We start from the raw sequence: 13,890 nt of genomic DNA on the forward strand, positions 1-13,890 counted from the left end.
CATTGCCATAATTCCCCGGCACTGTCGGTACCTCAGATTTGTCGTGGCCGACGCCCATCTGCAGTTCACGGTGCTCCAGTTGGGCCTGTCAGCTGCTCCAAGGGTCTTCACGAAGTTCATGGCAGTCGTGGCGGCCTTCCTGCGCAGGCGGGGCATCCAGGTATTCCCCTACCTGGACGACTGGCTCATAAAGGGCCGCTCCAAGGAGCAGGTGGAGACCCAGGTGTTGTTCATCAGGCGGACCTTCCTCGATCTCGGCCTCCTTTTGAACGAAGCCAAGTCCACTCTGTCTCCGACGCAACGAGTAGAGTTCATAGGAGCAGTTCTGGACTCCACCCACGCCAGAGCATACCTGCCAGAATCCAGGTTTCGGGCGATTTCCAAGCTTATCCTCGGGCTGCACCACGTCCTGATTACCACGGCGCGAGTTTGCCTCTGGCTGTTGGGTCATATGGCGGCGTGCACCTATGTGGTAGACCATGCCAGACTCCGGCTTTGCCTGCTACAGTCCTGGTTAGCGACAGTTGATCGCCCGGCCAGGGACCCCCTGGACTCAGTGGTGTCCATTCCCCGCTTGGTGCTAACCTCGCTGTGGTGGTGGCTCGACCCGCAGAAAGTGTGCATGGGTGTCCCCTTCGCTGCCCCTCAGCCCTCCTTCTCCCTGGTAACGGATGCCTCGGATCGGGGTTGGGGAGCGCACCTCGGACACCTCAGGACGCAGGGCTTGTGGTCGTCGTCAGACCTCGAGTTGCATATCAATGTCAGGGAGCTGAGAGCGGTTCGCCTGGCTTGTTTGACCTTCCGGTCCCACCTGGCCGGCAGATGTGTTTCAGTCCTCTCGGACAACACGGCGGCAGTCTTTTATATCAACAAACAGGGGGGTGCAGGCTCCTCTCCCCTGTGCAGGGAAGCCCTCGCGCTGTGGGATTTCTGCGTCCACAATGCTACCCACCTGACGGTGTTCTACCTTCCGGGGGAGCAGAACGGTTTGGTGGACACCCTCAGCCGATTGTTCCGGGGTCATGAGTGGTCCCTCCGATGGAATGTGGTGCGCTCAATTTTCCAGCTCTGGGGCTTTCCCCGGTTAGACCTGTTCGCCTTGAGGGAAAACAGGAAGTGCCGACGGTTCTGCTCCCTCCTGGGCCGCAGTCGGGGGTCTCTGTCGGACGCCTTCCTACAGTCTTGGGGGGACGGTCTGCTCTACGCCTTTCCTCCGATCCCCCTGATACACAGGGTGATTTTGAAGATTCGCAGGGATCATGCGCGGGTAATCCTGATAGCTCCGGCGTGGCCGTGCCAGCATTGGTACACGTCACTCCTGCACATGTCAGTTCAGGTGCCCCGATGCTGCCCCTGCTCCCGGACCTGATCACACAGGACCGGGGCTCCCTCTGCCACCCGAACCTCGAGTCCCTTCACCTCACAGCATGGATGCTCCATGGCTGAACCTGGTGGAGATGCAGTGCTCCCAGCAGGTCAGACAAGTGCTGCTCGGTAGTAGGAAACCGTCAGCTAGGGCCACCTACCTAGCCAAATGGAAGCGCTTCTCCATATGGTCGGGTCAGCGAGGTCACAATCCGCTGGGGGTCCCAATCCCCATTGTCCTAGACTATTTGCTCCACCTAAGACAACTGGGCCTCTCCCTTTCCTCCATTCGTGTTCACTTGGCGGCCATCTCGGCTTTCCATCCGGGAGAGGGGGGTACCTTGGTGTTTGCGAACCCGCTGGTCGGGCGTTTCCTCAAAGGTATGGACAGGCTATTTCCACATGTTCGTCAGCCGACCCCTACTTGGGACCTGAATCTGGTCCTCTCCGCCCTCTTGGGGCCTCCCTTTGAGTCTCTGGCTTCATGCTCCCTGTTGTACTTGTCGTACAAGACCGCCTTCCTGGTGGCGATCACCTAGGCCAGGAGGGTGTCGGAGCTCAGGGCGTTAACATCTGAGCCCCCGTACACTGTGTTCTGTAAGGACAAGGTCTAACTTAGACCTCACCTGGCTTTCCTACCCAAGGTCGTCTCACAGTTCCACATGGGTCAAGATATTTTTCTCCCGGTGTTTTATCCGAAACCACACTCTTCCAATGAGGAGCGGAGGTTACATTCCCTGGATGTCCGCAGGGCCTTGGCTTTTTACATCGAGCGTACCAAACCGTTTAGACGCTCGACTCAGCTCTTCATCACAGTGGCGGATAGGATGAAGGGGCTCCCGGTCTCCTCTCAGCGCATCTCTTCGTGGATCGCGACTTGTATCCAGGAATGCTATCGTATAGCTAAGACCCCTGTCCCTCCGGTCACGGCCCATTCCACTAGGGCACAGGCCTCCTCTGCGGCATTCCTGGCTCAGATCCCGACTCAGGAGATTTGTAGAGCGGCCACGTGGTCCTCCATCCACACGTTCTCGTCACACTATGCCATCACGCACCAGGCTAGGGATGATGCAGCCTTCGGTCGTGCAGTACTCCAGTCAGCAGTGACCTCCGACCCCACCACCTAAGGTTAGGCTTGTGAGTCACCTACTTTGAATGGACATGAACAATCACTCAAAGAAGAAAAAACGGTTACCCACCTTTTAGTAACTGTTGTTCTTCGAAATGTGTTGTTCATGTCCATTCCAATACCCACCGTCCTGCCCCTCTGTCGGAGTGCCGGCAAGAAGGAACTGAGGGGGTGGAGGGCCGGCAGGTCCCTTTATAGGGCGCCGTAGTGGCGCAACTCCAGGGGGCGCCAGGGCCGACCCTATGGACGCTGCTAGGGGAAAATCTTCAGGCTGGCGTGCACGCGGCGCGCGCACACCTACTTTGAATGGACATGAACAACACATCTTGAAGAACAACAGTTACTAAAAGGTGGATAACTGTTTTTTCTCCTGCCTTTTCATCGCCATTGCCGACCGTTATTGGGGCCGCATGCTCTCCTCTCCTGCTGGATTTGCTGCTGTATTGTGGACTGCTATACTATCTCTCATGTTCTTTTGTATTGCTTCCATCAAAAAAAGTGGTGGGCATTATTAATCTTGTTGTTTATTAAACCCAGTGGGTTGAGAATTTTCTCTTTAATTTCATATTCCTTTTTATGGTTATGGAACTGCATTTGAATCATACTTGCCTGTGTTTTGTTTTTTTCATTCCAACTTAACATTTCTTTGTTCTCGCATTTCTCTATTTTGCCTCATCTAAGATCCCCAAACACATTGGTATGGTTTGAATCTCCATTATTAGCTGTAACACCTAGTTGCCAACTATAAGGAGATGGATACAAGGACTTATGCCCCATCCTCAAGCTGGTGCAGAAGTAGTATGTGGGGATAGGACACTAAAAACTAACTTTCCTTCCATCTACACAAACTATAGGTGCATGGAAGAAGCTACTGGCACCCATTTTCCCTCTCAAACCTATAACATCAACAAAAATATTGAATAAAAATAAATAACTCCTTGTTTGTCTATGGTACCTTTTCTAACTGAAAAGAAGTTGCGGTTGGAGTGCCCCACAGCAATTCTTGGAAAACACTCTTGTTTTACAGAAGCAGCAAAGGATCCTGTGGCACCTTATAGACTAACAGACGTTTTGCAGCATGAGCTTTCGTGGGTGAATACCCACTTCTTCGGATGCAAGACACCCACGAAAGCTCATGCTGCAAAACGTCTGTTAGTCTATAAGGTGCCACAGGATTCTTTGCTGCTTCTACAGAACCAGACTAACACGGCTACCCCTCTGATACTTGACTCTTGTTTTACAGTACACACAAATCATTTGGAATACTGTACTAGGTAGAAGTTCAAATTTTAACGATAACCAAACTATTGCATAATTTTTAATCTGATTTTAGTTCTCCAGTACCAGCAGTTTGAATCTGATTGCTGGATGTTTAGTATCATGGTAGTTCTCCTACAATCATGCATTTAAATGTATTTTAGCTTTATGTGAAAACTGTTTTTGTCTCAGAGTAACCCCTTGATGCTGGGACCTAAAATTGTATTGTTATGTCCACTGCTAAGAATGGAACCTGCAGTAACTACAAGTAGCTAATGACTAAAGGCATATGTGATGTTTTGTTACTCAGATGTTTATTCTAGCAAATTAATAACAACTATGCAGGAACTGTTGCCCCATTAAAAGTATTGTACAAAAACTTCTTATAAATAGTATTAAGTAATAATATTAACTTTTTTAACAGATATTTACAAGGATTTTGAGAAGTTTGAATCTTCCAGTGGGCAGCGGTCAAGTTTTAGTTCCAAGATTCTTAACAAATGCTTATGATATAGGACATGCAGTAATGTGGATCACAGCCATGATGGTTAGTATTCTTTTTATATAGTATATTAAAAATTGGTAATGAAAAGCTCTGAACAGCTATGTAGCTGAAATGATTAAAGTGTCTGGGTATTCAGCTTCAGCAGGTGCTTATTTCTGAGGCTTTCTTTGCCCAATGTTTATTTAAAAGTAGTGCCTTACGGTTGGTTGGGAATGTGGGACATAAGGCTTATTTCAGGGCTGCTCTAAGTTGCACTTTGGAAATGAGCTGCCAGTTCATTGATTTAAAGTCCAGTACAAGCATGAAGTTTTCCACTGTGATGTTCTTCAGAGATGCTGAACAAACAGGATTCTCATTCTTGGGTCCTGAGCTCCCATTGTGAGACATGGAGAACTTCTGTAGCCAAAGGATTTGGGCTTCTTTTTTTTTTGGGTGGGGGGAAGGGTGGTTCTGAGGCGCTGGTTGTGGCAATTGTTACTATCACTTTCCAGTCCCGCTGGGTATTGTATCCTTTATTTATACAAGTCCTTAGTTACAGAAAATTAGTTCTTCTTTGAGTACTTGCTCATATCAATTCCATTCTAGGTGTGCGTGTGCCCACATCCGCGGCCCTCTGAGATTTTTGCCTTAGCACTACGCATAGGGCCAGCTGTGGCGCCCTCTAGAGTACCGTGGCATGAACGTGGTATATCAGGTGCCGCCAGTGCTATGCCCTCTTAGTTCCTTCTTACCACCCATGGTGGTCAGTCGGAGCACCTTTTTTTCTTAGCAAGAGCTAGCCGTTGTCTACCATTCTGAACTTTGTGCCTTAAGGCCATTGTACATAGTTTGCTTTTGTTAGTGCTAAGTAGTTAGTACTTGTTAAGTGTTAGTTAGTTATAGTTAGCGTCCCAGTGGGATTTTGCCCCAGGCGGGGCATTCCTCGGTCTCCTGGGTTTAAGCCCTTTTCACACTGCAGCAGGCCTATGCCTGTGAGTGACCCCCCATGGCAGCTGCCTTAAGTGCCTGGGGAAGTCACACGTTAAGGAGCGGTGCCGGTTCTGAAAAAACCTTTGGCCCCACACCCAGAAGGAGCAGGACATCTGCCTCAGGGCTCTCCTGATGGAGTCTGCCCACCTCCTGGCTTCTGAGCCATCCAGGCAGGTCACACCGAGTGCCTCAGCGTCTGTGCGCCGGCACCCAGCTCCTCTCGGCACTGTTAGCCATCACCTGTGCCAAAGAGGAAGCCCAAGAAGCACTGCCTGGCACCGAGCAAGAAGGCCCAGGGGTCATCTACCAAGGGACCCAGGCCTGCCCATCAAACTGCTCCGGAGCCACACGATCGTGCCTCCCCGGTTGGGGCACCCTTAAAGGTCCATCACTGATTCCTGGGAGCGGTATGGTACCCACACTCCTGCCTGCACCTTTTCATCTGAGGCTCCCTTGGCGCAGAGAGAGCACAGATCTCCACCTACTCTGATGATGACCCCAGTGCCTCAGGACCTGGCTAAGGCTCCCCAAGAGGGCAAGCCCACCATTAAGACCCCTCAGAGGACAGGGGAACAATGCTGATCGCCGGACAGAAGGCATCACTCTTTGCTACTGCGTCGGGAATCCTGGGGCAGATCCTAATCGCATCGCTGGTCGCCCAGGCAAGCTTCCAGATCCCTTCAGTGCTACTGTCTAGCATGGGGTCAATGCTCCCCTTTCTATTCCTGGCACTGCTCACTTTCTTGATGCTCATCCTCTAGGCATTGGTCCCGATCACTGGCATGGTGGGAATGTTTCTGTCCCAGTACCGGTCGCCCTGGCACCAGTACCACTCTCCACTCTATAGTTATGTTTCAGTTAAGTCTGGGCAACGATCACCAATAGCCATGACCAGCAAACAAACGCAGACATTGACAGCTCCTCCCTGGTTGCCGGAAGAGGGTTCCTCTGGTACGGAGGGCCAGTTCAGCTGATCGCCAAGGTCTCATTGGCCAATTGGGCACTGGAGCCCACTCCCTCATCTGCGGCACCATGACCAGTGGCCAGCACGGTGGTCTTATTGGGGTGCATGGGGCGTACTGTTTGTGGTGATGCCTCCTTCACAGCACTCCTCAGTGGCCATGGCAGAAGATCGGGTGGTGGCTCCACCAGCACCAGACCCGATAGCAGAAGCCCATTCTAAGGTCGGGGCGAAGGAACCTGTGCTCATCCCCAAAGCCTCTTTCTCCGATGGTGGTCAACACCGCAGCACCCCCACTGGCGGTCCAGTCTTCCCCGTTCTCCCCAGACGAGGGGGTCATGGGACCTTTCAGAGCTAGGCCACCGATGACTTTAGGGAACATCAAGTCTTTCTCCAGCGCATGGCTGAGCACTTGGGGCTCGAGGTACAGGAGATGAGGGAGCAGGAGGACATCCTCTTCAACGTCCTCTCAGCCTCTACACCCGCCTGGGTCGCCCTGCATGAGGGAGTCCTCCATATAGCCAGGGCCTTGTGGCAGACCCCCTCCTCCATCCCGCCCACCTCGAAACAGGCCGAGAAAAAGTACTTTGTGCCGGCCAAAGGTTTTGAATACTTCTGTACCCACTCACCCCCAGGCTTGATGGCTGTATCTGTGGCCAACAAAAAAGACAAGCAGGTCCCCACCTCCTCGACTCCCAAAAACAAAGATGCTAAGAAACTTGATTTATTTGGGAGAAAGATTTATTCTACTGCCAGCCTGCAATTTCGGGTGGCAAACCATCAGGTCCTGCTGGGCCGGTACAATTTTAATCTCTGGGACAGTCTCAAAAAGTTCCAGGAATCCTTCCCTCAGGGTTTGGCCCAAGAGTTTGGCACTCTGGTGGAGGAGGGTATGGTGGTGGTCAGATGATCCCTGCAAATGACATGGAACACGGCAGACTCGACAGCAAGAGTGGCTTGCTACCCTTTGCTTGTTGGGCATGCATATGCTGTAATCAGCCAGGAAGCCCTTCCGGCCACCGCCAAGACCCTGGTAGCCTCGTTGGGGACCTACAAGGAGAAGGGGATGCTAGTTTTAGTAGTCATTGCCCTTTTTTTTTCTGCTCGCCAGCCCAGCCTGGGACAGCCAAACACCCAGGGGGCCAGAAGCGATGGTTTTGAGAGTGTGCCCAAGAGCGACGCCCCAGTCAGTCGACCACATCCTACCCACTTTTTCCTCAACCACTTTTCCCCCTACCGCTCAGCCTGGTCGTGTGTTACGTGGGACTTCTGGGTCCTGGACATAGTGGCTTGGGGCTATACCCTGCAGTTCTTGGCTGCCCTTCCTTCTCACCCCCCCCATTTCCTCATCTCTTTTCAGAGACCCTTCTCACATGCAACTACTTGTTCAGGAGGTAGAGAAGCTCCTGGACTTGGGGGCTGTGGAGAAGGGTCCTCAGGACATTGAACGAAGAGGATTCTACTCTCGCTACTTCCTAATCCCAAAGGGCAAAGGAGGCCTCATGCCCCTCCTGGACCTGTGTGTCTCTCAAGAAATTGAAGTTCTGCATGGTCTCCCTGACTTTCATCATTCGTTCCCTGGATCCGGGGGGCTAGTATGCTGCTCTCAACTTGAAGGACACTTACTTTCATGTCTCCATATTCCTGGGCCACAAGTGTTTCCTGCGTTTCATAGTGGCCAGGCGTCACTTCCAGTTCACGGCGTTACCCTTTGGCCTGTCTTCAGCCCACAGGGTGCTCACAAGGTGTATGGCGCTGGTAGCGGCTTACCTATGACATCGGGGGGTCCAGCTCTTCCTGTATCTCGATGACTGGCTCATCAAGGGCAGGTCTCCAGAGCAGGTTTGATGGAGCCTCGACCTGGTGCGGTTCATCTGCAACGAACTGGGCCTGTTAATAAACACGGAAAAGTCCACGTTAATGCTGGTCCAATGCATAGAGTTTATTGGAGCGGTTCTCGACTCTACGCGAGCGAGGGCCTTTCTTCTGGAAGCTTACTTCCAGGCCATGTTGGACTTGATTGCCCATGTGAAGAGCCGTCCGCTTACCACAGCTTACCACATGGCCACGTGCACGTACGTAGTCAGCCATGCCTGTCTTCATCTATGACCTCTGCAGGCATGGCTGGCCTTGATCTATATCCCCAGCAGGTACGTCCTGGACCAAGTGGTCACTGTGCCAAGCCACATCTCTCTTGTCCTTGGACTGGTGGCTGGATCCAGAGTCGGTGCTGCAGATGGTTCCCTTTGTGACCCCATCTCCGTCGCTTACCCTGGTTTCGGAGGCATCTGACCTGGGCTAGGGAGCCCATCTGGGTGAGCTCAACACCCAGGGCCACTGGCTATACAGCGATCTGGCCCTTCATTTGAATGTCATGGAGCTCAAAGCGGTTTGATTGGTCTTCCAGGATTCTTGTTCCACCTGATGGGCAGGGTGCTGCAGGTTCTGATGGACAATACCACCACGATGTACTACATCAACAAGCAGGGCGTAGCCAGGTCTTGGGTCCTTTGTCGGGACGCGCTCAGCCTCTGGAACTTTTGTGTATCCGACGAAGTGGGTATTCATCCACAAAAGCTCATGCTCCAAAACTTCTGTTAGTCTATAAGGTGCCACAGGACTCTTTGCTGCTGGAACTTTTATGTGCAACATGCCATTCATCTGGTAGCTGCCCACCTGCCTTGAACCAAGAACATCCTGGCAGATTGTGTCAGCAGGACTTTCTCGTCTCACCACGAATGGTCACACCATCTAGAGGTGGTCAGCCTGATCTTCCACAGGTCCAGACAGAAAAGGAAGTGCCACGTGTTCTGTTCTCTGCGGGGCAGGGACAAAGGCAGTGATGTACGCTAAAGTCCAATACTGCCTTCTCACCGGTGCAGTTAATCGACAGAGTCCTGCTAAAGGTAAAGTAAGGCAAAGCATCTTCATTGCACTGGTGTGGCCTCGTCAACACTGGTTTGGCATGCTGCTGAGTCTCTTGGCAGCCACCCTGCTGCAGCTACCTCTTCGGCCGGATCTGCTGTCCCAGAACCTCGCACAACCTGCTGCACCCGAACCTGGACGGCTTGGCTGCTGGCACTTGATGGGTTGGCTGCTGCGTAGTTGATTGCGGATGAACGGGGGTGTTCTGCTGGTGTCCAGCAGGTCCTGCTGGGCAGCAGAAAACCGTCCACCAGGGCTACATATGTGGCAAAGTGGAAACGATTCATGTGTTGAGTCTCAGACCGACACATTCGTGCAGAAGAGGGCCTGCTGCAGGACATCCTGGTTTATTTGCTATACCTTAAGCACAAGGGTCTGTTGCTATCTTGGATCAAGGTATACCTGGCAGCCATTTCAGCATTCTACTCTCCTCTTCAGGGCCGGTTGGTCTTTGCCCATCCCATGACAGGGAGCTTCCTGAAGGGTTTGGAGCGCCTTTACTCACATGTCTGAGACCTGGTCCCCCATTGGGATCTGAATCTTGTGCTGTCCATGCTCAGGGGTCCTCCCTTCATACCCTTGGCTTCCTGCTCCCTTCTGCTTCTCTCCTGGAAGGTCTCCTTCTTGTTCGCTGTAACTTCAGCCCATAGGGTGTCCAAGATCAGAACGCTCACGTCAGAGCTGCCCTATATGGTCTTCTGTAAGGACAAAGTCCAGCTGTGTCCACACCCGGCCTTTCTGCCCAAGGTCGTCTCCCAGTTCCACACTGGTCAAGACATTTACTTACCAGTCCTTTGTCCAAAGCCTCATGCGACAGATGAGGAGTGCAGACTGCATGCTCTGGATGTCAGACGGGTGCTGGCCTTCTACATTGATAGAACAAAGCTGTTCTGTAAATCAACACAGTTGTTTGTTGCTGTCGCTGACAGGATGAAAGGTTGCCCAGTGTCAGCCCACAGAATCTTGTATTGGATCACGACCTGCATCGGCTACTGCTATGAGCTGGAAAAGTTGCCCCCACCAGCGATCATGACAGCTTATCCAGCTAGGGCACAGGTGTTATCAACAGCCTTCCTGGCACAGGTGGCAATCCAAGAGATCTGTTGGGCTGCGACCTGGTCGTCCGTCTACACATTTGCATCGCACTGACCCAGCAGGCTCGAGACGATGCTGGCTTTGGCAGAGCAGCGTTGCAAGCTGTAAGACTGTCGACTCCAAGCCCACCTCCATTGATTCTGCTTGTGAGTCACCTAGGATGGAATCGACATCAGCAAGCACTCGAAGAAAAAAAGGTTACCTATCTTTTGTAACTGTTGTTGTTCGAGGAGATGTGTTGCTCATGTCCATTCCATTAGCTACCCTCCTGTCCCTCTGTTGGAGTTGTCGGCAACAAGGAACAGAGGGTGTAGGGCTGGCAGCGCCTGATATACCATGGCATAAGTGCGGTACTCTAGAGGGCACCACAACCAGCCCTAAGGCAAAAATCTCCAATGGGGAGACACGTGGGCATGCGTGCACTTGGAATGGAATGGACATGAGCAACACATCTTGAAGAAGAACAGTTACAAAAGGTAGGTAACCTACCTTCCCACCCTCCCACCCCATAAATGCCTCATCCATTAGAGTACAGTGGGGAATCCTAATCCTGTTTTCTGTCGTCAGTCTGTTACTATAAAATATTATAAATTCCTTATAGCTTCATTGCAGGACAGAGTACATTGTATTGAAATAAAACAAACTTCAGATCTGTTTCATTAGAGTTTTATTGTTACTAGAGTTGCAACTTAGCTCAGCGTTTACAGTCCAAATGTTCATGTGTCTACCTCGCATCCTGTAAGGATAATTAAAGAATCATGAATGTAATTTTGGGTGACGTTACAAACGGAGCTGAAATTCACTGAAATGGAGCTCCGTTGTTTCATCAAAGAATGTAAAGAAATGCCAACAATAACATTTACAAAAAGAAGGTTTCTAGCATTATGCTATAGCCTGCCAACATTACTACATGGAATGAATTAATCATTCTAAGTAGCAGCCATGTTCTAAATGGAAGTATCTGTTCAGGAAGCATACATTTAGGTTTGTAATGGTCCCTTGCTCTCAAGGGGGAGGGAAGTTACTCTGCCTAGCTATGTCAGGCAACAGCACTCGGGCTCGGGTCCTGCTGGTGGGGCCGAGCAGTGAGAAGTCTACAGCTCTGTAGATGCCTAGCAGAGGCAAACAAGCAGTAACAGTCTGATGCTCTAGCTCCGGTGGGGTAGAGCAGTGAGCAGTCTTTAGCCTATAGCCTTCTGGCTGGGACTGGCAGTAATTAACAGTCTAGGGCTCTGGCCCTTTGTGTGGGACAGAGCAGGGAGCAGGCTTTAGCCTAAGCCGCCTAGATAAGGCAGCCAGCAAACACACAGGCTAAGCCTCACCGTCTCCTGATGGGGACAAGCCACAAGCCAAACACAGGCCTTCTGGCCTAGGGCTGCAAACATCGCCATCCCTGGAATGGGGTTGGTGCAGGGGGAGGCGGTAGGGGGACCCGGACCCATCCGACTCTACTGAGTCCCAGCCCAGAGCCCTAACAGTGATGGAGTGTTCTGCCACTGGGTCAGCGGGTTATCCAGCCACAACACGCTGACCCCTGCTCTGTGAACCAAACCAGACTAAAGTCTGGTTTCCCATGGCTACTTCCTATCACAGTCTGGAGAGGGGGTTCTGTAGTCCAAGGGTTCTCTGTCTCCTCAGGGTACACTATGCACAGCAGTGCTGGCTGTTGTCAGAGTGTTGTCAGAGTGGTACCGGTGTGGTGCTCTGCTTTCTCCTTGTTGATATCACTTGGCTGCATGCGTGAGTTCCCTCTGTGTGCTGCCCCAGCTCTGCAGATAGCTGACACAGCAGACCCGACGAGAACCCCCAATAACCACAGAGTCCAGTAAGATGGAAAGCCACGTCGGCTAGGTTTATTGCGACCTCGGACACAATTGCAGTTCCCTGTAGGTTTCTTAGCCTAACTCAGGGCATACTACGAGAAAGTGCCTCTTGGCAATGGACCCGGCTCAGTCAGTGGCGGAACTTTCCACTGCCCCCTAGGCCGGACAAAGACACCGCCCCAGGGATGCATTCTTATACACAGATACAAACAAGTTACACATCACACCGGATGTATTGAGGTACAACACAACACTCGGCAACAGCACTCGGGCTCGGGTCCTGCTGGTGGGGCCGAGCAGTGAGAAGTCTACAGCTCTGTAGATGCCTAGCAGAGGCAAACAAGCAGTAACAGTCTGATGCTCTAGCTCCCTCGGGTGGGGTAGAGCAGTGAGCAGTCTTTCTACGTAGCAAGGTACAACCCCTCTACGTAGCAAGGTGCCACCTCTCACCTTGTACATGTTGGTTCGATCAAAACAACTCTATCCATTATATTACCCTTTTGCCCTTGTCATTGGGATGGGCCAGCCTGTTCTTTGTTATCTGTGTGGAATGTGCAAGTATGTAAATGTTCTGATATCTAGTGTTCAGTACCTTTTAGGTACGTATCTTCTTGCAGCATCAGCCCTTTCCTTGCCAGCTTCTGTGAGCAGGGCCTGCCTCTGGCTCACAGCTTAACTTGACTTTATGTTAGCAAAGTCTTGACCATTACTTTAGTTTAGGCCTCAGGCCTCATACCAGGCCTCTGATACCAAGGTTTATATCTTAGGGCCTCCTCTTACTACACTGGCAACTCCTCTCTAAGGGTGGTTGTGACGGATTCCCCTTGGGGTGCCACCCGGAACTGGGGTAACACCAAGCCCGCCTGAACCACCAGTCTGGGCTCCCTTTACACTGTACTGCTGTGACCAACCTGCACTTTCACCAGCACACATACAGATAGGGGCAAACCCAGCTGCAGTTACATGCAGATGATGTGATCAGCTCTGTGTGGGAAAGGTCCTGCTAAGGAACTTCCCAGCTACTCAACACCCCCTCTGAAATGTAAACCCAAAATTATACTGTCTTGCACTGCACAGGGAACTGTATAGTGTAAGCTCATGAAATTTGTCCCCTCCCTCAATGTGGAGAGGAATATACAACAGCTTTCTGCCCCTGAGTTATGACTCCCATACACACCGGTTTTAGACAAAGCAAAAACAAATTTATTAACTACAAAAGCTAGATTTTAAGTGTTTATAAGTGATAGCAAACAGAACAAAGCAGATTACCTAGCAATAAACAAAACATGCAAACTAAACTAGATCAGATATGAATAGCAAATCCTCACCCTAAGTGATGATATAAGCAGGCTGCAGATTCTTATGAGGCAAGCTGCACTAGCTTACAGCTTGGAATCCCCAGGTGTTCCATTCACAGGCTAAAAGTCCCTTTAGCTTGGGTCCAGCACTTCCCCCAGTTCAGTCTTAGTTCCTCAGGTGTTTCTAGGAGTCTCTTTGGGTGGGGAGTCAGTGAAGAACCACAATGATGTCACTCTCCTGCCTTAAATAGCCTTTGCATATGGCAGGAACCCTTTGTTTCAAAGCTTGGTTCCCATGCCAGTCAGTGGAAAAACACTCGTATCCCAAGATGGAGTCCAGCACCAGGTGAAATGGTCACATGTCCTTGTAGTGTCATAGCAGCCATGAGTCCAAGGCTGTTTGTAGCGTCCTCAGGAAGGCACCCCAGGTGCAAAATAAGCTTCTTGTTCTCCCTAATGGTTCATTAACTTGAATGGGCCTTTCCCAGCCCAGCCATCTAGACTGAGAGTCCTCTGTCTAGTGGGCGTTCCCCATGTGTGCTCACATTTGTAACACAGGTTCA

General features: G+C 51.2%; 1 protein-coding gene across 1 annotated transcript in view; it reads left to right on the plus strand.

The window, feature by feature from the left end:
- Positions 1–13,890, plus strand: part of PSME4 (proteasome activator subunit 4) — a 230,265-nt gene that overhangs the window by 62,369 nt on the left and 154,006 nt on the right. Inside the window, exon 8 of the mRNA XM_045009566.1 lies at positions 4,176–4,298. Within this exon, the coding sequence (XP_044865501.1) occupies positions 4,176–4,298 (123 nt within the window). The remainder of the gene's footprint in view (positions 1–4,175; positions 4,299–13,890) is intronic.

This window comes from Mauremys mutica, chromosome 3, assembly GCF_020497125.1.
Source record: "Mauremys mutica isolate MM-2020 ecotype Southern chromosome 3, ASM2049712v1, whole genome shotgun sequence".
In the NCBI taxonomy this organism is placed as follows: domain Eukaryota; kingdom Metazoa; phylum Chordata; order Testudines; family Geoemydidae; genus Mauremys; species Mauremys mutica.